General features: G+C 46.3%; 2 protein-coding genes across 2 annotated transcripts; both read right to left on the bottom strand.

The window, feature by feature from the left end:
• Nucleotides 1–1528: 1528 nt before the first annotated feature.
• LOC108274011 (ferritin, middle subunit) lies at nt 1529–3725 on the bottom strand. The gene is made up of 4 exons (XM_017483777.1): nt 3451–3725; nt 3183–3329; nt 1980–2105; nt 1529–1861 (listed from the first exon to the last, which is right to left on the bottom strand). Exons 1-4 carry the CDS (start codon nt 3553–3555, stop codon nt 1706–1708), a joined length of 534 nt encoding a protein of 177 aa, XP_017339266.1. The 5' UTR covers nt 3556–3725; the 3' UTR covers nt 1529–1705.
• LOC128629328 (uncharacterized) lies at nt 3573–17902 on the bottom strand. The gene is made up of 2 exons (XM_053676977.1): nt 16602–17902; nt 3573–3662 (listed from the first exon to the last, which is right to left on the bottom strand). The coding sequence occupies exons 1-2, from the start codon at nt 17793–17795 to the stop codon at nt 3660–3662; spliced, it is 1197 nt and encodes a 398-aa protein (XP_053532952.1). The 5' UTR covers nt 17796–17902; the 3' UTR covers nt 3573–3659.
• Nucleotides 17903–27139: the final 9237 nt, after the last annotated feature.

Raw genomic sequence — 27139 nt, 5'->3', positions numbered from 1 at the left:
GGAAATGTATGAGCAAGAGGGAGAAAGACAGGTAAATTTCCATGTTTTGGAGAGAAGCAAACCTGTACCACCCCCTCGTCTGTTGGGACATGAGGTATGGGAGAAGTTGAAGTTGGAGGCTAGGGCAGCGGGTGTGGCAGTGTTCTCAGCATGGATCCAGGTCTCAGTCAGAGCCAGCACACTGAGGTTGGAGTGGGTTGCAAAGGCAGGAATGAAATCTGCCTTGGTGACAGCAGATTGGCAGTTCCAAAGTCCGACTGAGAATGAGAGGGAATCTGCAGAGGCCACATTCAGAGAGCGTAGGTTGTCCAAGTTGTATACTTTTCTGGGAGTATGGCACAGTCTGCGCCTGTGGCAAATAACAGGGATAAACTGATGACAGATGTTAGTACCTGTGTAAACAGCAAGAGGAATAAAGGAAGAAAAAAAAAAAAAAAAAAAAGTATACTTAGCAGCACATGTGATGTCTTGTCACTGTCCTTGCTCGGTGGACTCGCAGGTCTTTACACAAGCTCAGTCTTGACACAATAAGGGCTGACACTTCCATTTCTTAATTACTAAATACTGCTGTTTCACAGCTGAGCAGGCCTCTTTAATTAGCAAAACAAAGAGTAGTCGTGTGAACGAGCGACTCCCAAGCGAAACCGAATATGAATACCCGAATTAGCTTTAATCTAGCAAGGTGTATACAGCACGTAGCAACAAGGAAGCGTAGTTACAGCTTCCATCTGACAATCGGTACTAAAACTAGTTTCAATTAAAAAAATAAATAAAAATCCAAACACTTACAGTTCACCTGGGTCAATAATCACTCTTATGTTCAATAATGAAGTTCAAAATGTGTCCAGTGTTATACAGATGGAGTGTTGGGATATTTAAAAATTACATCAAATTTACATGAAGCAACAATGTAGCAATAATTCAGAAAGTGAAACACTGCAGTCCTCTGAATGTGTCTCACCTGATTCTTATCTGTATTTGCTGCCAAAAAGGTACTGTATATTCACTTTATACTTTTTTTAAGGAATAAATGGCACATTATTAAACACTGTGCTCCTAATGAGGTGAGGAAACACCGAATCATGTAGAGCAATGTCGTAATTGTGTGGTTGAGGTTTAATTGCGAGGGTTTTACCACAAATATAATCTTAGATGTACAAGTAAGTACTTATACTTACTTTGAACACCATACCCAATAACAGACTTAAATACCTTACACCAGGAGTGTCTAATCTCATCTACAAAGGGCCAGTATGGGTGCAGGTTTTCATTCCAACCAAGCAGGAGCCATACCTGATTCAATCTGTTTAATCAGTAGTCTATTGAAAGCCAAGATCAAAAGTGTGCCTTCTGCTTGGTTGGGACGGAAACCTATAACCACATCGGCCCTTTCCGGATAAGATTGAACACCCCTGCCTTACACCTATATAAGACTATCAGACAATTTAACCTCAATGAAATAGTATGTGTATGATTATTAATGCATGATTAGAATGCTGCAATCTGGAGATAAAACAAACTCACCATGTCCAGCTCAAAATGTTTATTCATTTAATTTTTAGCGTTTTATCCTCCACATTACAGACATCAAGCTACTCCAGTTTCTACTCCATAATCCATTTCATGCTGCAGGTCTACACATGTTACTGCACACTAACTCTTAGTTTTAACAGTGGAGGCTCTGCTGATTTGCGTGGAGGCAGTTTTAACTCTTTTCTCCAAGGGTGTGTTTATCAAACAGATACTCGGCCATACGGTTTTTGGCAGCATCCATCTTGGTGAGGTTGGTGATGTGGTCACCCAGTTTCTTTATGGTCTCCAAGTGCTTGTTCAGGTAGTGAGTCTCCAGGAAGTCACACAGCTGATGGACAATGAAGAAGAAAGTGTAGGAAAATAATTACAATCACATCCTAAACAGCAAACCGGAATCGTGATCAGTTTCATATACATTTCATCTTTCAACATAAGCTTTAACTCACATGAGGATCTGCTTTATCAGTGGCGAGTTTGTGCAGGTCAAGCAGAGCCTGGTTCACAGTCTTCTCCATCTGCAGAGCACACTGCATGGCCTCCAGTCCATTGCCCCACTCATCACGCTCCGGTTTCTTAAGAAGCACAAACACCTCTGCTTATAGCACACATTACAAACAGTGCCTCTTCAGGCCAGACTCATGATCTGATCTCAGGCAAGTTTAAATCTGTACAGCAGGAAGCAGTAGTTACTTTCTCCAGCCATGTTCATTTGAGGACCAAAGTTACTTTTTAAAAAAATAAATAAAAATAATTTTTAAAAAAATACCCACTTATAAAGCTTATAAAGGAAACCCCACTTATAAAGCTACACTGGGGCATCAATTCAGGAAGTAACACCATCTCCTTTCCTCTGTTGTGTGCATGTGATTTATTTATCTTTTAATCTGCATTTGTTTTCAAAGATTTATTCTCAATAAAAATAGACACTTGGAGGAATCAGCACCACCATGTAGTGGTTCGTGGTAGTACATTATTAAACACTGCTCCAGATGCATTGCTGTTATTAAACACAGAATCATGAGAAGTGTTAGAGCCATGTAGTTCAGATTCAAGTACAGGCCTTTACACCCACAAATATAATCCAGTAGTTAAATACATGTGTATAAAGTGTGTGTAAACTTCACTGCACACACACAAAAAAAAAAAAAAAAAAAAAAAAGCAACAGACCATTGTAGTGAGTACTTCTGCTAGAAGTGAGCTTAAGTAACAATTTAAATAATTCAAGCTGGAATGTTTAGCTTCACTACATTAAACAATTCTCATCATGTTTGTCTTCATTCCAACAGCCATTCATGAAGGGCATGGCTGACTCCATAACACGTGATTCTAACATTTCATAAAGTGAACTGAATAATGTTCTTGTATAAATTAGGGATAGGTGATGCCACACATTTTCCATCAGATCTGATGCCATGTATTTACATGCTGTTGGAGCAAAGACAAACATAATGACAGTTCTGTTTACTGAAGTGAGGCTAAACATTTCAGCATGTATTCACCAAAATTGATAGACACCAATAACTTAAAAAAAATTACAGCCACACATTCCCATATAGTAATTGTGCTATAAAGCAGTTAATAAAACGTGTGCGCGTAAGAAAGAGAGAACGAAGTATGTTTAGTATAAATAATGCAGGTGAAGATTTACCTTGACGTCCTGGAGGAAAATGCGCCCGCCTCTCTTGTTCTGGAAGGACATAAACTTCTCCGCGTGCTCGCGCTCCTCGTGACTGTTCTCTTTGAAGAGATGCGCGAAACCCTCGAGTGCGACGTCATCGCGAGTGAAGTAGTAGGCCTGTGTTAAAATTATCATGTAAACAAACTGAACTATAAACCACACGAACACATCTCATACCCGCTCAGTCTGCAGTCCACCTCCAACCCCACCACATCAGCACACACTCGGAGCTCCTTACCATGGAGGTGTAGGTGTAGGAGGCGAAAAGCTCCATGTTAATCATCTTGTTAATGGCGGCCTCGCAGTCGCGGTGGTAGTTCTGACGAATCTGAGAAGTCTCCATTTCAGCTGGTTTTAACGTTTTCTTAAACAAACGGAAAGTGCAAAAATAAACTTTAATTTAAATGCAGCTTAATAAATAGAATGAGCCGAAGACGTTCCGTTCAATCACTGTTGAAGCAAGAACCTCTTTCTCGTAACAGAACCGAACGCCTCTTATTTATTCTCACTGTAGCAGTGACGCAACTGGAAACAGCCAATCAGGAGAATTTAACTATGCAGTAGGCGGGGTAAAGTCAGACTGGCCAATCCCGACCAACAACTGCTGACGCACGGAAGTCAGTTAACGTTTTTTTTTCCGCTGAGTGAATCGTGAAGCGGCAGTTTTATACCTGAACTGTTGTATTACACAGAGAATAAATCAGTATGTTAATCATGACTCAGGATATTTTTGGCGAGGATAAAGAAACTGGACTATTAATTATTTCTTTCTATTTCATTAGTTTGAAGCAGGGAAGCTTTGCAGGCATTTTTATGGAATGCCTGCACAATAACCAGTATAAATAAATAAATAAATAAATAAATAAATAAATAAATAAATAAATAAAATCTAAACTGATTTCATTATACCGTACAGGAAAATGATAATTAAATAATGCAATCCACTAAGCTAAAAATACATAGGGTTTAAATCTCTTCTCAAATTAAATTAAAGACCTGCAGTACATCAAACTCAATCTCATTTATAACATTTGAGAAAGATTAAATACACATGCATATATAAAATAAAGTATCGTGAATAAAAAGAAATAAAAACCTACTACTCATAATAAATTATATATATATATATATATATATATATATATATATATATATATATATATATATATATATATATATATATATATAGTGATTGTTTGTGTATCATCATGAGACTCCTGGGACATTGACAGTGTTAAATGATCCTTCATGGAAAACGCTGATTCAGCATTATAGCCTGTATGAACTTTAAAAAGAGTCACATAACATTTACTTTTATGTTCACAGCATTTGGAAGATGCCCTATTCTGCTTAAATTTATCTCATTTATATATCTGAGCAGTTGAGGGTTAAGGGCCTTGCTCAAGGTCCCAGCAGTGGCAGTTTGGAAGTGCTGGAATCTGATCTTCTGATCAGTAGTCCAACATCTTAACCACTGAGCTACCACTGCTCTGGGATAAATAAATAAATGACCTTTACAAATAAAGATGTTTAAAATACAGTTTTAGACAAGGAAGGACAACCTAACCAATGCCTCATTGACATGTGTGAAGAGCGAAGGCTAGCCCGTCTGGTTCGATCCCACAGAAGATCTACTGCAGCACAAACTGATGAAAAAGTTAATGCTGGCTCTGCAGAAAGGAGTCAGAACACACAGAGCATCACAGCTTGCTGCATATAGAGCTGCATAGCTGCAGACCGGTCAGAGTGCCCATGCTGACCCCCTGTCCACCACCGAAACCTCCTACAATTGGCACGTGAGCATCAGAACTGGACCATGGAGCAATGGAAGAAGGAGGCCTGATCTGATGAATCAGGTTTTCTTTTACATCATGTGGACAGCCGGGTTTGTGTGCGTTGCTTACCTGGAGTAAAGATGGCACCAGGATGCATTATGGGAAGAAAGTCAAGCCGGCGGGGGCAGTGTGATGCTCTGGGCAGTGTTCTGCTGGGAAACCTTGGGTCCTGGTATTCATGTGGATGTTACTTTTTCAATTCAATTCAATTAAAATTATTTCAGCTTGGGAAGTTTGTTTCGATGGAGTAGGACGCGAAGTTGGAGGCTCCTGCTGATTTCGAATAAAATTGTAATTAATTTGCGCTTTTCCGGCATACAATATATCTTGACTTATTCTACTCTGTTTCATTGTTTGCACTTTTAACTTTGTGGTACGTTAAAATGTCTGGAAAGAACACGAAAACCCGAGGCCTAGTGTGCGCGCCGCGAGCGAGTCCCCTTCTCCCCCTGTATCCGCGTCGCCGAGTGGTAACCCTGACTTCGCCGCACTCAGGCTTGAGCTGCTGGCTTTACTGAGGAAGGAGATTGCCAATATTTTTAAAAAGGAGCTCCAGAAGACTCTCGGGGAAGCGCTGTTTACTATCCAGCTTGACCTGCAGGCTGTGACAACACAGATGGCTAGTGATAAAGTTGCTACCGAGGCTACCATATCAACACTGAAAGGTACTGTTGGGGAAATGGAGCACGCGCTCTCCGGTTGCACCGATGACATAGTTCATATGAAGACTACTATCGAGTCTCTCACTGCGACCGAGACTCAATTAGAGAATAAATGTGAGGATTTGGAGTCGAGGTCACGGCACAATAACGTTAAGATAGTGGGAGTTCCAGAGGGCGCTGACACATGTACAACTGCTGCTGTAGCGGCCTTGTTAAAAAAGGTGTTTGGTCTGGAGAAGGAGCTGGTTTTGGACCGGTCCCACCGGACCCTTCAGCCGAAGCCCAAGCCTAGTGAACGACCACGAGCTATTGTGTGCAGATTCCACTATCACAGTGACTGTGTTGACGCCGTGCGAGAGAGCTCCAGCGGATTAAAGCGCGGGATTTGACCATCTCCGTTTTTCCTGACTACACGGCCAGGACAGCCCGGGCCTGGGCCGCGTTTAACGAGGTTCGGCGTCAACTTCGTGGTATTGAGGGCTCTCAATACCCTCTTTTTGTTCGCTCTTCTTTTATTGTTATTTATGCACTCGGCCTTCCGGCTCTACAGAATTCGGATTTTTATTGAAGATATTGTCGTTGCATTACTTCGCTTAGATTTTGTGGACTCACTCCTCTTAAAATTTACTTCTGTATTAATGTGCTTCTCTGTATTGATGTTCTGACCGGGTTAGAGTTTCTGTTTATTTAATTGTATTAGTGTTATCTCCTCGGCTTTACGTGTACACCTTTATATTATTTGTTACAAGTCTTTAAAAGTTAAGGACATTATATTTGTTATTGTGTGCAGACTGTTTGTCAGACTTGAAGTCGGTAGGGGCTTTTTCTCTTACTGGAACTTTTTGTCTTGGTCAATTTGGTGGTTAGTTCAGCTTACTCTCTGAGTTGTTTTCACATTGTGGACAACGTTCGTTTTTTTGTAGGATACACTGCTGCCTCATTTGTTTATGGAGACTTTGGGTGTGTAGGAGTTTGGTGGATTGTGAGAGTAAGTGGAACATGCCAATGCTTTGAAGGATGTGAATTGGAACAAAGTAATGTTATTTAATTGTGAATCTGTTTTTAGAGGATTTAAACCTAACTTGGTGAACAAATTATATTATAGAATTCAGGCAATTTTATTGGGGTTATCTCATACAGTGTAGCAAGTAATAATCTGGAAAGACCTTTGTAATATCACAGTCTAAAACTGGATTTAAAGAGAAGCAAATTAGTAAATGAATCACATGAAAATGAATCACATGTAAATAAATCATATGAAAATGAATAAATAAATTAAAGAAAAGTTATTCAGAGAGAAAAAAAAAATTAATTCAAACACTTTATTTACCCCAAGGTGCCAGATACCACAGCACACCATCAGAAGTCTTGTGGAGTCCATGCCTCAATGGGTCAGAGCTGTTTTGGTGGAACGAAGAGGACCTACACAATATTACGCAGGTGGCTTTAAAGTTATGGCTGATCAGTGTATATGTACAGGTTTAATTCAACACCTGCTCTGCCACTGTATTTATGTAATCATTTAACTTGCAGTTTTTGGTCATTTGCATTTGTGAAGTTTACAGTCATGTTGCGTTGGTACTTTGGTGCAGTAAAGGTGTGGCCATGGACTTGAGATATTTTCCCTTCTGAATAATAAATCAATGAATAAATGAATATTCATGTTACAGGAAGATTATCTAATGATCTGATGGTAGAAAACCTGTTGAGACATTGTGACACTGCACTAAAAGGACATCAGATATCCACAAAGTACAAACCCATGACAGTATATATGAGTGGACAACATGGCACCCTTCACTCCCATTGTGCATTTTGGAAGCTTTTTTTTTTTTTTTGGCTCAAATGGGAGTCGTTATTGTGCAAAATTTGGAGCCAGTGCGATAGATAAAACTGCACAACAGCTAGTCCACTTTTTGCCCCGCCCATAAAATCTTACACACGTATTTATTTATTTATGAATAATATCAGCTCACTCAAAGTGATAAGTACGGCGTTATTAATTAAAATGCTAAACTGTATTTAGTATGAGAACTAAGAGTCTATTTATACTGTGAGAGTGGTGGTGATTGTGATTGAGTCCAGGTGTGCGTGATCAGTAATCTGGTGTGTGACCATGCAAGAGTCTGGGTGTTGTAGTTCTTGGTGGCCATGTTTGTAGGCTGCACCGAGTTCTGGAAAGTGTAGCTGGACACCATAATAGAAATTGTCTCCGAAGTGCTACCGTCCAGAGCGATTATTCTCCTGGGCCTTCCTGGCCTGGCCCTGGATGATTGGGGTGGTGTGCATGAAAGTCCCAACACAGTAGCGGATCAAGTACCTCCTGGGCCAGCAACCAGCATCTTTTCTCAGGCCCATAGCCTTACCAGTCAATCAGATACCGAAATTTACCATCTCATGGTAAACTGACATCATGAACCCAGCATCTTGTTTACAGAGTAGGCTGGCTCACCTTCAATTTCTAGGGGTGCTGGAGGGGGAAACATGGATTGATGGCACAATGGAGCATGGTAATTTCACCTTGTATGTGATGTTGTTTATTTTCTGGAGAACTTTAAATGGGCCAGTGTATTGGTGCGACAACTGACTTCTCTCTGTGCCCCATAGGTCTCCGGTGGAAAGCCACAACACTTACACATAAATTAATTGTTTGTTTGGGCTGCATGCTCTAGACATTGGTGGGCCTGTTTCCACACCCGTTCACTCAGCGGGAACCAAGTTACCTACAGCAGGTGAGTCTGTGGGGTTAGCATTCCACAGGAACAGGGCCAGTTGGAAGGGGTGAGGTTAGTGGCAGAGCACTTTATGGAGAAATTGTGCACAGTCCTCTCGATTGTTGCCACAGAAAGGCCTTATGAAACACCCAATCACTTAATTTGCTCTTTCCACATGGTAGCCAGAAGGCTAGCTTACTGAGACACCAACAGTGGTGCTTGAAAGTTTGTGAACCCTTTAGAATTTTTTACATTACATTGCATCATTGTTTTCATCCTTCTCCTCAATAACCTTCACATTTCTATGATGAATTTTAGTTTTCTTTGAAATATTACTTGAAAAGTAATGGATGTATAACCCAGGGGTAAAACTTGGATATAAATAGATTAAATAAATACATACGTCTCGAGTGAATATTAGTATCATCCAACACAAGGTCAGGGTGCTGTTAGGACATCAGCCTGTAGGAGTGAGAGTTGCTACATTCCAGCCAATGGGATGGCTGAACCCACCTCTCAGCTAGCGAGGGAGACAGGAAGAGATGCCAGTAGTAACTGAGGCATCATAGCGGTATGTTGATGCTGCTGTTACGGGTGTAAATTACCAACAGTGTAGAGTGCCACGAAAGAGTCTAAGTTGGAAGGCATGCTAGAGTAATGTGCCATTTTCTTGTACTGGTGAGTTTATATCTGTCAACTTATATGCGACATCTGCCATTTTAGATTATTAACCTCAGTATAAACGGCGCTAGCCGCGGTGCCTCATGTTGCTGTATGCTAGCTGTGAGCTGTAAGCTGACGGCTAAGGTGCCTTATCTTTGTTAATAAGTTGTGTATATATTAACTGATAAAAACAGGATATTTCATGGTATTCTGTATTTAGGACTGCTCCCACTGGTAAGTGGAGTGGCGCCGTTAAGATGTATGTTTTAATTGTATTTTATGTTGAATGTTATATTGAGTGTACGAACTGTTACGCTTTGAGGCCTAGTCACTGATGTTAGTGAATATTAGCGGATAGCTAGTTTTCATGCCCTACATTCACGCAGTTAAATTATTAAGTGTATTATGAATATGGTTACTGAGTTACTGATATTAACTCCGTTTAATAGTTAGATGTTAAGTAATTTTATGTGACCTACTGTATGTAAGTAGGGTGGTAGAGCGGGTTGTCCACTAATCGTAGGGTTGGCGGTTCGGTTCCTGGCCCACGTGACTCCACATGCCGAAGCGTCCTTGGGCAAGACACTGAACAAGACACTGTTGCTCCCGATGGCAAGTTAGCGTCTTGCATGGCAGCTCTGCTACCAGTGTTGAATGGGTGAATGAGACACAGTGTAAAGCGCTTTGGATAAAAGCGCTATATAAGTGCAGACCATTTAGCACATTACCTGTCTCATGTTCTCAGGTTTAAATGTTGAGTACAGATCTTGATTGACCGCGGATACGGTGGAGTCCGACCCGTCGAGGAAGATTCTGAATAACCTTGGAGAAACTGTTCCATTGATGGATGGCGAGCCAACCCCTAGAACCTGATTGCAGCTAGGTGGTTGCAATTTCAGCACACTGTGCCCGAGAGCTTTGATTTATTTCTCCCTTGGCCCAAGGGATCAGGTAGAACTGTGTGCACATTGACACTTGTTTCCTTTGGAGGAGGACACTCAGACTGCTCTGACTCGGTACTCGGTAAACCGAGGGACTGTGAACTCTGTCTCACCAAGACCCGGGTTTAGTTAAGTTAGTAGTTCAGTGTGATCTGATTTGAGTACCACTTTGTTTGAAAGATGTTAACTTAATAATTGTGTAGTGTACATATACTGTGTTCTTCTGATAATTGTGTAGTGTGTAAGTTTGGGATGCTACTTTGTTATTTCTTTCATTTATTTTATTTCCTTACTGTTATATTTGTTCCTATTCGTTATTTTATACAATATATGAAGTTAATTTACTTTGTGTGTCTGGCGTATTATTGCACTGTCGTCTTCCAACTTGTGGCTCCAATGAGTGAATCTAAAGTCTTTTGATCTGGCCCAATTCCAACCATCTAGGTATCTCGACTACTCATTACAGTCATCACACGCTGTAATACCCCAGTGAGTGACCCGGCCTTGACGAGCGGGTTACAGATGGCTCTCTACCATCCATTCTCCTCTCCAATGTTCGATCTCCTGACAATAAACTGGACTTACTCAGACAACAGCTAACTACCCAGTGTGAAATCAGTTATGCTACTATCTGTCATGCTAATTCCAGCATACAGACCACTTCTGAAACGTGCCAAATCGATTCTGAAACCTGGTTTTAGGGAACCATCTCAGCACTTCAGGATTGTTTTGGGCAGAAAGACTGGAATATGTTCAGAGAGTCTGCTACATAGCACAACAACACAGACTTGGGGGAATACACAGCATCAGTGACTGGCTGATGAGTTACAACATGGCGGATAGCTAGATAGACGCACAACTCAGCACTCCTACTACAAACAGGCAGATTTCTAGACTTATAACTTTTTCTAGATTTAAGAGATTTAGCTGACTAAGTAGTCTCTGAGTTTGACCGGGTCACAAAGAGTATAGTTTTTTTTGTTATGGCAAATTGTAGAATCCCCAAAAGGATCCGGATAAAATTAAGGAGGCACCTGATGGTAGCAAAGTTAGCGCTAAGCTGAAGTTGTTAATGTGAGCAAAGAGGAACAAAATGAGGTGATGAAGGCTCTCACAGACATGAAAAACTTTTTTACTTCCAAAATCAAAGGCGTCCCAAATGCTATTCAAGAGATAAAAAAGGACATCTCTGAATTTGGTGGCAGACTATCAGAATCTGAGCACCGAATAAGTGAAACTGAGGATAACATTGAAACACTGGAGAACACTTAGCACGGGATTGGATGATTTAGAGAAACGCAACCATCGCTGCAATCTCCGCTTAGTCAACCTCCCTGAGAAAGTGGAAGGGAAGGATGCGGCAAACTTTTTAGAAAAGTGGCTGACTGAGGAGCATCTTCCGTTTCAAGCCCAGTAGTCACTGAAAGCACACAGAATCGGCAAACCCCTGAAAAAACCGCAGAAATAGCCACGGGTCATGATCATTTCTCAACTTCTGCAAATGACAGAGAGTGATACAGGCTCCGAGAGATGGGAACAGAAAAGTATGAGGAGCACAAGGTAATGTTCTTCCTGGACTGTAGCACTGAGACTAAGGCTGCACAATTAATCTAATATTGATTGAGATTACGATTTTGACTGCCCACGATTACATGAACATGATTGACTGCAATATTAATTTTAAAGTTCGTCCTCCGCTCATAGAAAATTCAGCTGCAGATCAAATCAAGCGCTTCCCAAACTTACAGCCAATCAGCATAGAGCAGCGCAGAGATGACGTAATTTTGTAATGCCAAAACCCGGATACGGATTTAGCATTTTAGCGCTCAAGCTGCTAGCTTCGCTTCGGAAATCATGACACTACAGAGGTTGTCAGGGACATTAAATTTCATCACGCCGAACAGGAAAAAACTTTGCAGATAAACTCAGGGCTCTACTGTGTGACCATTTCACTCGCATTTACGACTGAAAAGTACTTTGTGCGACTGTGAATAAATATTTATTCGCACCGGTGCGAGTGACCTGTTCGGAGTTGTATAATACAATCGAGATAAAAACTACAGGAAGTCCAAAATGCATCTACACCGTGCAACAGTTACTTTCACACTGCTTTTCATTACCTCAGTCTACCGAACAAGTGTGTAAATACTGCAGAGAATCCATTATGATGACAAGTAGCTCTGTACATCATCTGCTTCAACTTCCCGATCTCACAAACTGTGACCTGCTCTTGTAGACACAGCGGCGTCGGGCGGAGTAAATTAATAATAATGCTAAAGCTACAAGATGAGTTAAATTCAAACTTTTTTATTAAATAATTCCTAACCGTAATCAAGAGTAGCAACTGTACAGTCTGTACACATACAGTAGACTATAGCTCTCCTTCTACAAAACTATACTAGAGCATTGACTCCATTTAAACTCAGGTTTGCCAGATATCACTGGAAAAGTCAATTCCAGTTTCCATGTTCTGATTTAAGCCCCCAACACTGTACTGGGGCAACCAATCTAAAAGGAACAACTGATAAAAAAAATAATAAAACTACTAAAATGTAAAGACAGAAAATGTGCTTAGTTATAAATAAATCATTTAATATATAAAAATAGATATTATAAAAACCTCATCAAATATAAATAAAATGAGAAATGAAAATGTTTAATTACTATGGGTTGCATTTAATATCAATTTGACATTAAGCTTTGTTCACTATTTCATTAGAAAGCTATTAGCCTTTTTCCTAATATGGATAATTTTTGTGTTAGTCTACTTTTAATTAGGACTCTTTATTGTTTAAGATATTTAAAAATAAATATTTTATGCTTGTTTATTATTTAACCAACAGTACTTCTCATTGCTATTGTTTTAATTCAATTAACAGTGACCATGAGCAGAGAGCTTACATTTAACTGTTCATGACAGACTTCCTGATTAAAGTTTAAACAAAAAAAGATTGGTATCTGGATCAGAGCATCAGTAATGAACACCATTAATCTAAAGTGCTTTGCATCTGACGGGTAAATGAACTCACCCAATCACATCCTATATGAGATTATTCAGATATGTATACACAATATACACAGAGCAGTTTGAGAGTGGAAAATGTCTAATAGTGCAGCTTTAAATATATTTAAGAGGTGCAGACTTCAAACACTGAACACTGAGGTTTTTTGTATTTGTTTTTTGTATTTGTTTACAAAGTGGAACAGGTTAACGGTTGTTTTTTGCAGACAGTCTGTAAAATTAACTGAAAATATTAAATTTAGTTTATCAGACAGTAAATTAATTTGTTATGGCTCACACTATGTTCCTAAATTCTGTCATAATTGACAAGCTCAAGTTTTCTCATGCCTACTTGTGTGTTTTATTGTGGCACATTAACGTTTCCATCTCTAAAAAAAAATAATAATAATTTTAAAAAACACTAAACTTCAACCCTGCCCCAAAATTTTTGACTGTGCTCCTAAATTTTTTGTAATTTTGTAATTATAAAGAAATTGCTACCGTAGAGCCCTGAAACTGGTTCTCACAGTTCCCCCCCAAAAAATGTGGATTAAGAGTCATCCACAGAGAAATCCGTATTATGGAAAATGTTTTAAATCAAGTTTGGAGAAGTTGTCAGAAGCTTGGTGATGGTGACGTTGAAGCTGAGCGACCGTGGTGTAGTTCGTTTATAGCGTACGGTTAGCTTTTTATTTCTGCCGATTGTATTTCGGCTTCAAACTTCATAAACGTTGTGTTGATTTGTGAAAATTATCTCAATGGACAAAACGTGTTAGTGTTGTAAATTTTTGTTGATCACAGAGCTTGTTTTTTTGCAATAATCCAAAAGATTATGGGAAAATCCTATTGCCTATGTGAGGAATTAGCCCGGGGAAGGGCGGCGTACAGACCCACAGGAGACCGAAGGATGGTTGCAGACGGTGCTTTATTGTGGCTAGGGTGAGGTGAACGTGTTATAAATGGAAGAGTGCGGGGTTTTGTGAAGGCGTGATGGCCGGCGGAGTCGACTCGTGGCGGAGGCGGGATTCCCGAGGCGGGGCGGGGGTTTTCCCGGGCCGGCGTCCTCCGTGTGTGCGACTCTCACTATCCGGCGGTCTCGTCCGTGCTTACGCCTCCTGGAGAGAGGGAGAGAGAGAGAGAGAGAGAAATTAGCGTGGGGCGTGAGGTTACCGTCGTGATCGGAGATTGCGAATCGCTGCAAACACGCACGGAGTCCGTTTTGACGCCACGATATTCTCTTCCATTTCCCGGCCAGAAGCGCGCCCTTTTATCCTCCTCCGTCGTCGCCTGAGTGGTGGGACTTCCCCGTTGGATCCGCCAATCGCTGGCCGGAGTCGCGTCAGTCCCGCCCTGCCGCGGCGGTCCTTCCGGCTGGCGGAATGTTCGGCAGGAAGCTGCCCACGTCGTGCCGGTGCGGCAGTCGGAGAAGGAGCGTTTTCCCTCTTGTGTGCGCCGGATCTCTGCCCGTTGCGACAGTACCCCCCCCTCAGCTCCGAGCCTACTGCCGCTCGGTGTTGGGCCCAGAGGGCGTCTCGTCGTGAGAGCCCATCCGCGTTACCATGCTGGGCCCCTGCCCGGTGCTTAACCTGAAAAGAGAAGTCTTGTAAGGCGAGGAACCAGCGGGTTACCCGGGCGTTGGTGTCCTTCGCCTTGGCCATCCACTGCAGGGGGGCGTGGTCGGTTATGAGGATGAAGTACCTGCCCGCCAGATAGTATCGCAGCTCCTCGATGGCCCATTTTATTGCTAGTGCCTCCCGCTCGACCGCCGCATACTTCCTCTCGGCCGGGGACAGCTTCCGGCTGATGTAGAGGACTGGGTGTTCTTCCCCGTCGAAGGTCTGGGAGAGGACGGCGCCCAGCCCGGTCTCGGAAGCATCAGTATGTACAGTGAACGGGAGGTCAAAGTCCGGGTTGCGGAGTATCGGCGCACTGGTGAGGGCCTCTTTTAGGGCCTGGAAGGCCCTTTCCGCATCGGCTGTCCACCTCACCTGGTCTGGCTGGCCCTTCTTTGTAAGGTCTGAGAGGAAAGAGGCTACAGCAGAAAAGTTAGGCACGAACCTGCGGTAGTAGCCCGCCAATCCCAAGAAGGCACGTACCTGTTTTTTCGACGTCGGACGTGGGTAGTCCTTCACCGCCTCGATCTTTTTTTGTTGGGGCTTCAGCATCCCCCGTCCGATGCGGTATCCCAGGTACTGGGCTTCCGTCAGCCCTAGGTGGCATTTCTTTGGGTTCGCCGTCAGGCCGGCCTCCCGGAGGGCTTTCAGGATCTCCCTGAGGTGGAACAGGTGGTCAGCCCAGGTGGAGGAGTGTATGACCACGTCGTCCAGGTAGGCCGCGGCAAACTGTCGGTGGGGTCTCAGGAGGATGTCCATTAGCCGCTGGAACGTGGCGGGCGCCCCGTGCAGCCCAAAGGGGAGAACCAGTACTGCCAGTGGCCGGTGGCCGTGCTAAAGGCTGTCTTAGGCCTTGCCTCCGGTGCGAGCGCCACTTGCCAATAGCCTTTGGTGAGGTCCAGGGTCGATATGAACCGGGCTCTCCCCAGCCTCTCGATCAGGTCGTCCACTCTGGGGAGGGGGTAGCTGTCAAACTCCGACACCTGGTTCAGCCTCCGGAAGTAATTGCATAGCCTCATGCTTCCATCCGGCTTCGGCACGACGACGATGGGGCTGGACCAGGGGCTGCTGGACTCCTCGATGATGTGGTCCCGCAGCATGCGACTGACTTCCTCCTCGATGGCCTGGCGCCGGGCCTCGGGGACGCGGTATGGCCTTTGTCTCACCACTACACCGGGAGGAGTCTTGATTTCATGCTGGACCAGCTGAGTCATTCCCGGGGCAGCCGAAAACACATCTGCAAACTGGTCGGTCAGCTCGATAAGCTCCTGTCTTTGGGTGGGGGTGAGGTCCTCCCCGAAGCCGACCAAGGTACCCTTGCCCCGGTCCGAGTCCTGAGCTGCGAACGCCGACACCACCGGGGTTGGTTCCACCCACTTTTTCAGCAGGTTTACGTGGTATAGCTTCCCGTCCTTCGGCTTACCGGGCTGCTGTAGGCGGTAGTTGACTGGGCCCCGGCGACCAGGACCAGGATGTATTCATGGCCCCGGGCCGACTTGGGTAGGGGCCCCACGAGATCCATGCCCACTCGCTCAAACGGGACGCCGATGATGGGCAGGGGTATCAGGGGCGCCGGCGGGGGCCTCCGCGGGGCCGTGCGTTGGCACTGCGGGCACTGTTGACAAAAGGTCCGGACCTCCGCGTCCATCCCGGGCCACACGAAGCGGTCCCGCAGTTTCTCCAGGGTATTTCGGGCCCCCAGGTGGCCGCCGAGGGGATGGGTGTGGGCTAGGTGTAATAAGACGGCTGTCTTGGCTCGGGGCACCACCAGTAGGTCCACCTGCTCCCCACGGCGGCAGGCCCGTTGGTACAGGAGCCCCCCTCGGACGAGGAAGTACGATGTGGGGAGCCTCAGGTCTGGGCTCTGGTCGACCCCCTCTATCACCCATACCTGGGCCCAGCAGTGCTTCAGTCGGTCATCCTCCTTCTGCTCCCGGCCGAACTTTCCCTCCCGGTTTACCTGGGGAAAGACAGATGACAGAGGGTTAGTAGTTTGGGGGGTCTTACCTTCTGAGGTGGCCTCTCCGTCGTCCTGGGCCAGGTAGGCCGGCCAGGTTGGGATCCCCTTCCCCCGCCGCCGCGGTCTCCGGGACTCGGCTCTCGGTACCACCCGGAATCCTGGCCAGTCTCGTCCCAGGAGGAGGGGCACGGGGAGTTCGGGGATGATTCCGACCTGGAGGGGCCAGGTGCCGGCTTCGCTCCGGATCTGGACCTCAGCTGAGGGGACCTCCCGGGTGTCCCCATGGACGCATGTCACGGTAAGCGTCCCGCTTGGTCGGCGCCCCTCAGGCAGGATGGAGGGTTGGGCAAGGGTCACCGTGCTCCCGGTGTCCAGTAGGGCGGTTACCGGTCTCCCTTCGACCCACACCGTCACGGAGGGCGCCTCCGGCGGTTGCTGCTGATGGAGGGTGCAGCCTGCCAGCCATGGTTTTGTAAGCAGCCGGGCGGCTTCCCTCTCCGGCTCTGTAGGCATGGGCTCGTCTCGGGGGTGTTCACAAGTGGGCGCCCTCTGTGGGTTCCTCCAGATGCGGGGCCGGGTCTGGCGGTCAGACCGGGGGCCCTGGGCACCGAGGGGCCGATCGAGGTGCTGCTGCTCCCCGGAGTCGAGCTCCAGGGTGGCCAAGGTTCGCTCCAGGGCAGTCAGGAGTTCCTGGGGCGTAGTTGGGGCGTGGGCCCCCACGGCCTGTCTCTCTGCCCGGGGTAGCGCTCTCAGGAAACGGTCGACCGCCACCTTCTCCGCCACCTCCGAGGCGGTATGCCGATCCGGTCGGAGCCATCGTTTGGTGATCCGGAGGAGGGCGTTCATCTGGCAACGTGGTCGAGTACCTGATCGATAAACCCAACGATGGAATTCAGTAGCTGCCTGGCCAGGGGTTCGGCCACACCACGCCAGGACTCCCTCCTTCATCGCCAGGTAGTCCGTAGCCTCCTCCGGCTCGAGGGCATAGTAGGCTGTTCGGGCCTCTCCCGTGAGCAGGGGACCAAGGGCACGGGGCCAGTCGTCACGGTCCCACCCCTCCCGGCGGGTGATACTCTCGAAGGTCTCGAAGTACGCCTCAAGGTCCTCTTCGGGGCCAAGGGGGGGTAGTAGGCGGCGGATCTCGCTGGTTGCGTCGGGGAGAGGCGTGGAGGCGGCGGGGGTCTCAGTCCTCATGGCAATCAGTGTCTGTGTGGTGACCTGAAGGCTTTCGGCGAGCTGCTGTGTCACGGCGTGCTGCTGGAGGCTAGTCTCCAGCAGGTGTTGCAGGGTGGGGTCTATTTTGTGGGCCCCCCCCTTTTTTTTTTTTTTTTTTTTTTTTCTCCTCTCTCTCTCGCGGGTTTATTTATATTTTTTTTTTTTGTTTGGTTTTTTTTTTGTTGTTGTTGTTGTTTTGTTTTGCAGTAGGCGGGTCTGTACTACGCCCGCATCCTCCACCAGTTGTGAGGAATTAGCCCGGGGAAGGGCAGCGTACAGACCCACAGGAGACCGAAGGATGGTTGCAGACGGTGCTTTATTGTGGCTAGGGTGAGGTGAACGTGTTATAAGTGACGGCCGGCGGAGTCGACTCGTGGCGGAGGCGGGATTCCCAAGGCGGGGCGGGGGTTTTCCCGGGCCGGCGTCCTCCGTGTGTGCGACTCTCACTATCCGGCGGTCTCGTCCGCGCTTACGCCTCCTGGAGAGAGGGAGAGAGAGAGAGAGAGAGAGAAATTAGCGTGGGGCGTGAGGTTACCGTCGTGATCGGAGATTGCGAATCGCTGCAAACACGCACGGAGTCCGTTTTGACGCCACGATATTCTCTTCCATTTCCCGGCCAGAAGCGCGCCCTTTTATCCTCCTCCGTCGTCGCCTGAGTGGTGGGACTTCCCCGTTGGATCCGCCAATCGCTGGCCGGAGTCACGTCAGTCCCGCCCTGCCGCGGCGGTCCTTCCGGCTGGCGGAATGTTCGGCAGGAAGCTGCCCACGTCGTGCCGGTGCGGCAGTCGGAGAAGGAGCGTTTTCCCTCTTGTGTGCGCCGGATCTCTGCCCGTCGCGACACCTATTAGTACCTTTTCTGCATAGGACTGAACTGTTTTCATTTGGTTACATGTTGTTATATTTGATGCATATTTTCATTTGGTTGATGGCATTTTTATTTTTACTTATCCTATACTTTGAGTACGATTTTATTTATATTTTGCTTCTACGAGATGATGCACATTAAGGACCAGTCTAATTTCATGCAAAGATTTGTACATTAGCAGGAATGTAGCAAAACATGGAGGTGAAAGCAGCAGTCTGCTTATTTAAATGTGAAAGTGCAATAAAAATGTTGTCCCTAAAATAATCGTGATAAATAATTGAGATCTCAATGTTGATCAAAATAATTGGGATTATAATTTTCGCCATAATCGTGGTGACGAAACGAGGTGAAGAAACGTCTCCAGTCACTGAACATCGCTTACAGATTTGTATATCCAGCCAAATTTTGCTTTCTGCATAAAGGCCAGTGGAAGACCTGTGCGACTGTAAAAGAGGTACAGAAATACATAGAGGAAAACGTCGGGGTTATGCATGTAACCCTGTTCCCTGAGAAGGTAACGAGACGTTGCATTTAGTATAACGGTATGGGAAGCGCCCTTGCACGCGTGACCAGTATCTGAAGCTTGTGTAAAATCATGCCCCTACTTATAGGCCTGCCATGATCAGGTCACTTGGCAATTAAGCGCGTCGCATGATATGTATATGGCACCTGTGAACCACGCCGCCAGCCTCTATTATCTGAAGCGAAGACACAATTCACAGGCCTGCCCTGGTATGACAAAGCTATGCAATGTCTCGTTCCCTTCTCAGGAAACAGGGTTACATGCGTAACCCCGACATTCCCTTTCAAAGGGAACTTTGACATTGCATTTAGCATAACAGTATGGGAATGGGAATACCCACTCCGTCATACCGAGGGTACGGCCTGTTTAAAAAGACCCAAGCCCGAGGGTCACTGCAAGACACTCGAGCCCAGGGTGGAATGAATATCTAGGCTGTAATAACGAATGATTGTGTGTGGCGTAGACCATCCTGCAGCAGCACACACATCCTACAAGGATAACCCTTTGGACAAAGCCTTCGAGGAGGTGACCGCCCTAGAGGAATGAGCTCTTATGCCCAGAGGAGTGGCAAGACCGCGCGCCTCGTAAGCCATAGAGATTGCTATCACTATCCGATTAGAGATCTGCTGCTTTGACACAGCATCACCTTTACTGTCGCCGCCAAAGCAGACCAGCAGCTGCTCCGACTTATGTCACTGGCCGGAGCGGTGGACGTAAGTACAGAGTCCTTACTGGACATAGCAGGTGCATCCTCTCTTGTTCTGGTGTGTGGAACAGAGGAGGGCAGAAAGAGTTCAACACCACAGGGTGGGCAGCCGATGTAGGCACTTTAGGAATATAATCTGGCCTAGGATACAGGAAGGCCTTGGCTAATCCAGGGGCAAAATCAAGGCAGGAAGGGGCAACAGAGAGAGCTTGTAGATCTCCCACTCGCTTGAGAGATGTCAGGGCCAGTAGAAGCGTCAAAGAGGCTGACTCTACGGGCTCAAATGGGGCCCCTGACAGACCTTCCAAGACCACAGAAAGGTCCAAGGAAGGTATGCGCAGCCTGCAGATAGGCCTCAGCCGTCTGACACCACGCATGAACCTCGAAGTTAGAGGATCCATCAACAGGGGTGTGGCTGGCCAAAACGGCGGCCACGTAAACCCTGATTGTAGAAGGAGCCAACCCTGCTGAGAAACGTTCTTGTAAGAACTCCAGGACTGTAGCTATTGCACAGTTCACTGGGTCTAGCTGACATTCCTCACAACACAAGACAAAAAGCCGCCACTTGAGCGCATACAATTTCCTTGTGGATGGTGCTCTAGTGTTTAACATGATCTCTATAACCTCAGTTGTGAGACCAGAATCTATAAGCTGGTGCACCTCAGGGGCCAGACCCACGGTTTCCATAGTTCTGTCCGAGGGTAATAAATCAGCCCTCCGGCTTGAGACAGTAGATCCTTGCAGATGGGAATCTCCTAAGGAGTACTGTCGAGCAGGGAAATTATCTCAGAGAACCATATTCGAGCTGGCCAATAAGGTGCCACTAGCAGCAGATGTAGACGGTCTCGGCGAACTCTCGCTAGAACTTGTGGGAGCAGAGCGATCGGGGAAAAGCATACAGACGTGACCTTGGCCACGTGTGCACCATGGCGTCCAGCCCCAGTGGTGCGGGAGGAGTGAGGGCGAACTACAGCGGGCAGTGTGTTGTCTCCTCGGAGGTGAACACATCCACTTCCGCTTGTGGATAGAGCCTCCAACCCCCGGGCCTCAGCCCCTGCCTCGACAGGATGTCTGCCCCTAGATTCCGGCTGCCCGGAATGTACATTGCACTCACTGACAAGAACTTTTCCTCTGCCCAGAGAAGGATTTGTTGCGCCTGCCTGAACAGGGGGCGTGAACATAACTCTTCCTGATGGTTGATATATGAGACCACCGCTGTGTTGCCTGACACAACTAGCACATGGGGACCTCTCAACTGAGGAAGAAAGAATTTCAGTGCTAGGAATACGGCCCGCATCTCTAAGTGATTTATATGCCACTCCAGATGAGACAGCCATTTAAGACTGCACCCCAGGCCGTGAGGGACGCGTCTGTCATTACCGTCTTGCGGTAAGGAGACGCCTCTAGAGTGTGACCGGAGACTAGAAACTGTGGACACCTCCAAATACTCAGAGCACGTAGGCATCACCGCATAACACTGATTACTCTCAGAGGTTTCATCCTCGGATGAAACCCCCGACTTTTCAGCCACCACTGAAACCGTCTCATGTGCAATAGGGTATGCGCAATACCCAACGGTATGACGTTGGCTGCTGCTGCCATAAGGCAACAGTCTCTCACAGAGACTGGAGGGGATGCCCAGACCTAGCTTTATCTTGCTCAAAGTTGATAGGATCGATCCTATGCATGTTGGGGACAGAAATAACATACGAGAACAACAAATTGATGTTGAACCACCTGTTCCCTGGACCGTGCTAGAATTAACCAGTCGTACAGTTAGTTTAGTACACAGATGCCCTGGAGTCGAAGGTAGCCAGAGCAGCATCCATGCACATTGTGAAGGTGCGAGGTGATAAAGCTAGCCCGAAGGGAAGAACCCGAAATTGGAATGTGTTGTCTCCAAACGCAAACCTCAGGAACTTCCTGTGACTGGGCGATATTCCTATGTGGAAATATGCCTCTTTCAGATCTATCGTCACAAACCAGTCCTCGAACTGAATCTGTGGCACAATAAGTTTGAGTGTCAGAATCTTGAACCTGTATGTCCGAAGAGTACGGTTCAGATGATGCAGATCTATAATTGGCCACATACTCCCATCTTTTTGGCCTCGGCCAGGGCAGGCCCTACAGTAGCACTGGGGGCTATCTGCCCAAACAATCCTGATACGTCCCCTGATACGTCACTCCATGGCCCATGGACCGTTCCTTCCTTGCCTGCTTTGCTTTTTTGATCATTCTTAGATCAGGCCTCTTAGCAGGCTGTGGCTGTGGCTGCCCGGTCCCCCTGGCTCTCTGCAGGGGGAGGCGGGCCGCCACACTCGCTTTCAGCGCCTCCCTCGCACTAGCGCTGGCCCGGGCTCCACTCATGAAGGCCCGGGTGAACTCGACACGACGGGGAAGGAACTGGCTGAACGCCGCCGTTTGCTGTTTAGCCCCGTGAAACCTGTCGGCAATTGCATTTACCGCGCCGCCAAACAGGCCGGAAGGTTTAACAGGGGCATTCAGCAAGGAGACTTTATTTTTGAACCCCCAACCCTGAGAGGTTGAGCAATAGGTGCCTCTCCGCCACAACCAGGCTACCCATTGAACGGCAGACATGACGGGCCGTTTGTTTGGTCACCCAGAGAGATAAATCTGTGGCGCGGCGCAGCTCTGCCACTGCCTCGGGCCCAATTCCCTCCCCAGTATCGAGCTCACTCAGCAGCTCTGCTTGGTATGCCTGCAACACTGCGATTGTATGCAGTGACCCACAAGCAAGACCCGCTGCCGCATAGGCTTTGCCCACCAACGCCGAGGTGGCCTTACATGGCTTAGAAGGTAAAGTTGGCCTCCCTAAATTACCTGCCGTTGATGGAGAGAGGTGGCTCGCAAGCGCCACCTCCACCTTCGGCATCGCTAAATAGCCGTGCTGCTCACTCCCCATGACGGCTGAGTAATCAGACGTCGCGGGGTTATAAACACGGTTAGTGTATGGTTTTCTCCAGAAGCGGGATATCTCATCATGCACTTCTGGAAAAAAGGGGCATTTTCTGCGGTGTGAGGGAGCTTTATATTTATTTTCACTGGAGAGGAAGCGCTCATCCAGCCTGCTACGAGCCACTTCCTCTTCCCCGGGCCAGTCTATATTCAACTTTTCAACTGCCCTAGTAATCACCTCAAGCAGCTCTTTATATGCTTGAGAGCTGCTGTCGGTTTTTGGTGCAGTGGCACCCTCTACCGACTCCTCGGAATCAGCTAGGGTGTTTTGGCTTTCCATAGGGGAAGGAGTAGTCACAAGACGAGCTCCAAAGTCAGGCGGAGAGCCGGACCCGGAAGACAGAGTAAGAGATAGAGCAGCGCTCGTCTCGGGCCCCTCTTCCAAATCCATACGTGAACCCCACGACCTTAGCCGGCTGGCTGCCTCGGCAGCGGCCGGCCCAGATCCGCGAGGCTCTGAAACCCAACTCACTTCGGACGAGAAGAGAGTGAGTCGAAAGCGGAGCTGCCTAATTGTGAAATGTTCACAATGCTGACAGACAGACCCCTCGAGGGCTGCTGTCACGTGCTCTACGCCCAAACACTTCACACAGAAAGCGTGTCCGTCTCCTCCCGTGATGAAACGGGAGCAAGGCGTAACACACTTTCTGAATTCTTTCTCGCTCATTCTTTCCCTTTTTCTTTTCTTCTTTAAAAAGGGATAGAAAAGTTTAGAGATTTTGAGAGAATAAGAGTAGAAATGAAGCATTTTTTGTCACACAAACAACAGACATGCAGTCTCGCTGAAGATAATAAGGCTGGTGGTGTGGTTCACAGGTGCCATATATATATATATATATATATATATATATATATATATATATATATATATATATATATATCTCATGCGAGGCATGACTTTACACAAGATTCAGATACCGGTCACGCGCGCAAGGGCACTTCCCATACTGTTATGCTAAATGCAACGTCGAAGTTCCCTGGAGTAGTGGAGAAGTACTTGGAGAGCATTGACAAGACCTCAACCAGTAGGCTGTGATGTAGTTATGCAGTTTGATCTTACATAGTTGATATCATAATCAAGGTAATTTACTTAGATCTGATTTGGACATGTAAAGTGACAGTCTTCACACCTGTCTGTTCAAGTCATAACGACATATTTAAGTGCAGCTTAGAGACTCAGTCAGTCCACTGAATATTTGGTGGAAAATACAGTTGTATATTCCTGATGTCTAAATAACATACTGGACTGTTTGTAGTTACATTCCTTATGGATATTTTGCTCGCCAAGGGTGTGTTCCTAGTCGTAGGACTAACTGAGCATGTTGCCTTTAATTTATTTATTCATTTTCATATGGTTAATTTACATGTGATTCATTTTCATGAGATTCATATTCAAGTAAGACATTTTCATGTGATTCATTTACGTATGATTCATTTACATGTGATTCATTTTCATGAGATTAATTTTCATGTAATTCATATTCAAGTGATACATTTTCATATGATTCATTTACGTATGATTCATTTACATTTGATTCATTTACTAATTTGCTTCTCTTTAAATCCAGTTTTAGTCTGTGATATTACAAAGGTCTTTCCAGATTATTACTTGCTACACTGTATGAGATAACCCCAGTAAAACTGCCTGAATTCTATAATATAGTTTGTTCACCATGTTAGGTTTAAATCCTCTAAAAACAGATTCGCAATTAAATAACATTACATCCTTCAAAACATTGGCATGTTCTGCTTACTCTCACAATCCTCTAAACACACACACCCAAAGTCTCCATAAACAAATGAGACAGCAGTGTATCCTAAAAAAAAACGTACGTTGTCCACAATGTGAAAACAACTCGGAGAGTAAGCTGAACTAACCAACAAAATTACCAAGACTGATAAACAGTCTGCATACAATAACAAATATAATGTCCTTGCCGTTTAAAGACTTGTAACAAATAATATAACAGTGTAGCACGTAAAGCAGAGGAGATAACACTAATACAATTAAATAAACAGAAACTCTAACCAGGTCAGAACATCAAAACAGAGAAGCACATTAATACAGAAGTAAATTTTAAGAGGAGTGACTCCACAAAATCTAGGCGGAGTAATGCAACGACAATATCTTCAATAAAAATCCGAATTCTGTAGAGCTGAAAGGCCGAGTGCAATAAAATAAAAATAAAAGAAGAGCGAAAAAGACTCGGCTGTGTAGGTGACGCAGTTCACCCCGATATCAAGAGTTTAACCTAGTCTCCTGCTTCCTCCGCTGAAGTAAAGTCCTTCTGGACACCGTTATATGTAATGCGAAGCCGAGCTGGGTGAAGTATTCCATAGCGAGCGCCCTCAATACCACGAAGTTGACGCCGAACCTCGTTAAACGCGGCCCGGGCCCGGGCTGTCCTGGCCGTGTAGTCAGGAAAAACGGAGATGGTCAAATCCCGCGCTTTAATCCGCTGGAGCTCTCTCGCACGGCGTAAAATGTCAACACAGTCACTGTGATAGTGGAATCTGCACACAACAGCTTATGGTCGTTCACCAGGCTTGGGCTTTGGCTGAAGGGTCCGGTGGGACGGTCCAAAACCGGCTCCTTCTCCAGACCAAACGCCTCTTTTAACAAGGCCGCTACAGCAGCAGTTGTACGGGTGTCAGCGCCCTCTGGAACTCCCACTATCCTGTTACCTGTGACCTCGACTCCAAATCCTCACATTTATTCTCTAATTGAGTCACGGTGGCAGTGAGAGACTCGATAGTAGACTTCATATGAACTATGTCATCGGTGCAACCGGAGAGAGCGTGCCCCATTTCCCCAACAGTACCTTTCAGTGTTGATATGGTAGCCTTGATAACGACTTTATCACTAGCCAGCTGTTTTTTCACGGCCTGCAGGTCAAGCTGGATAGTAAACAGCGCTTCCCAGAGAATCTTCTGGAGCTCCTTTTTAAAAATATCGGCGATGTCCTTCCTCAGTAAAGCCAGCAGCTCAAGCCTGAGTGCGGCGAAGTCAGGGTCACCGCTCGGCGATGTGGATACAGGAGGAGAAGGGGACTCGCTCACGGCGCGCACACTCGGCCTCAGTCGTGTCTGAATGCTACCACAGGTTTTTGTGTACTTTCCAGACATTTTAACGTACCACAAAGTTAAAAGTGCAAACAAGGAAACAGAGTAGAATAAGTCAAAATATATTATATGACCGAAAAGCGCAAATTAATTACAATTTTAATCGAAATCAGCAGGGGCCTCCAACTTCGCGTCCTACTCCATCGAATTCCGAATTCCTAACTGAGCATGTTAAAGAATCTTTGCAATATGGAAGGAAGGGGCTGAACGCTGGTTTGTTCTGTTGGAGTGTGTTCAAGAGCTATGGTATATAAGCTTGATGCTCATGGGATTCAATGTTTGACTTCCACCCTGAGATCAGTGACTGGCTACATCAGCACGGACGTTTGCATAGATGATGTAACTTCCTCGAAGACCATCACCACACACGCAAACCAGAAAATATGTATGACTGCAGAAATGCACTCGCTGCTGAAAACTCGAGACACTGCCTTCAATTCTGACAACAAGGCAGACCTCCGCACAGCAAGGGCCAATCTGCACAACTACACAGAAAGAATCCACAGTCACTTCACAAACACCAAGGGAACAAGGCGAATGTGGTAACGCAATCAGGCCATCACAGACTGCAAGGCTACACCATTTGTCTGTGATACCTGGCTAGGTGCTCAGGAAATGAACAGGAATGTGCTAATCAGTTTGTCCTAACAGACATCTTCAACATTTCCCTGCCAGGCAGTTGTCCCTGTGTGCTTCAAGACAACCACCATCAAACTGTACTTTCTGACCGAGAGACCCCAGTCCATCAGGATCGGCAACTCCACCTCCAGCACCACCACACTGACCACGGGCGTTCCCCAGGGCTGTGTGCTCAGTCCACTGCTGTTTACCCTGCTGACTCATGACTGTGCTGCAAAGTTCAGTTCTAATCACATCCAGTTTGCACTACAGTTGTGGGCCTCATCAGCAACAATGAAGAGTCAGCGTACACGGAGGAGAACCAGCTCGCAGAATGGTGTAGAGACAACAACCTATCTCTTAATGTTTATCAGACTAAAGAGATGATTGTCGACTTCAAGAGAACCCAACTGGACCCCGCACCACTGCACATCAATGGAACAACTGTGGAGAGAGTCAAAAGCTCCAAGACCTCCCCTGGACTCTCAACACCACCTGCCTAGTCAAGAAGG

This window comes from Ictalurus punctatus, chromosome 2 (genome assembly GCF_001660625.3).
Source record: "Ictalurus punctatus breed USDA103 chromosome 2, Coco_2.0, whole genome shotgun sequence".
Taxonomy (NCBI): domain Eukaryota; kingdom Metazoa; phylum Chordata; class Actinopteri; order Siluriformes; family Ictaluridae; genus Ictalurus; species Ictalurus punctatus.
Note: the sequence above shows the minus strand (reverse complement) of the source record. Positions and strands in the feature narration are given on the sequence as shown.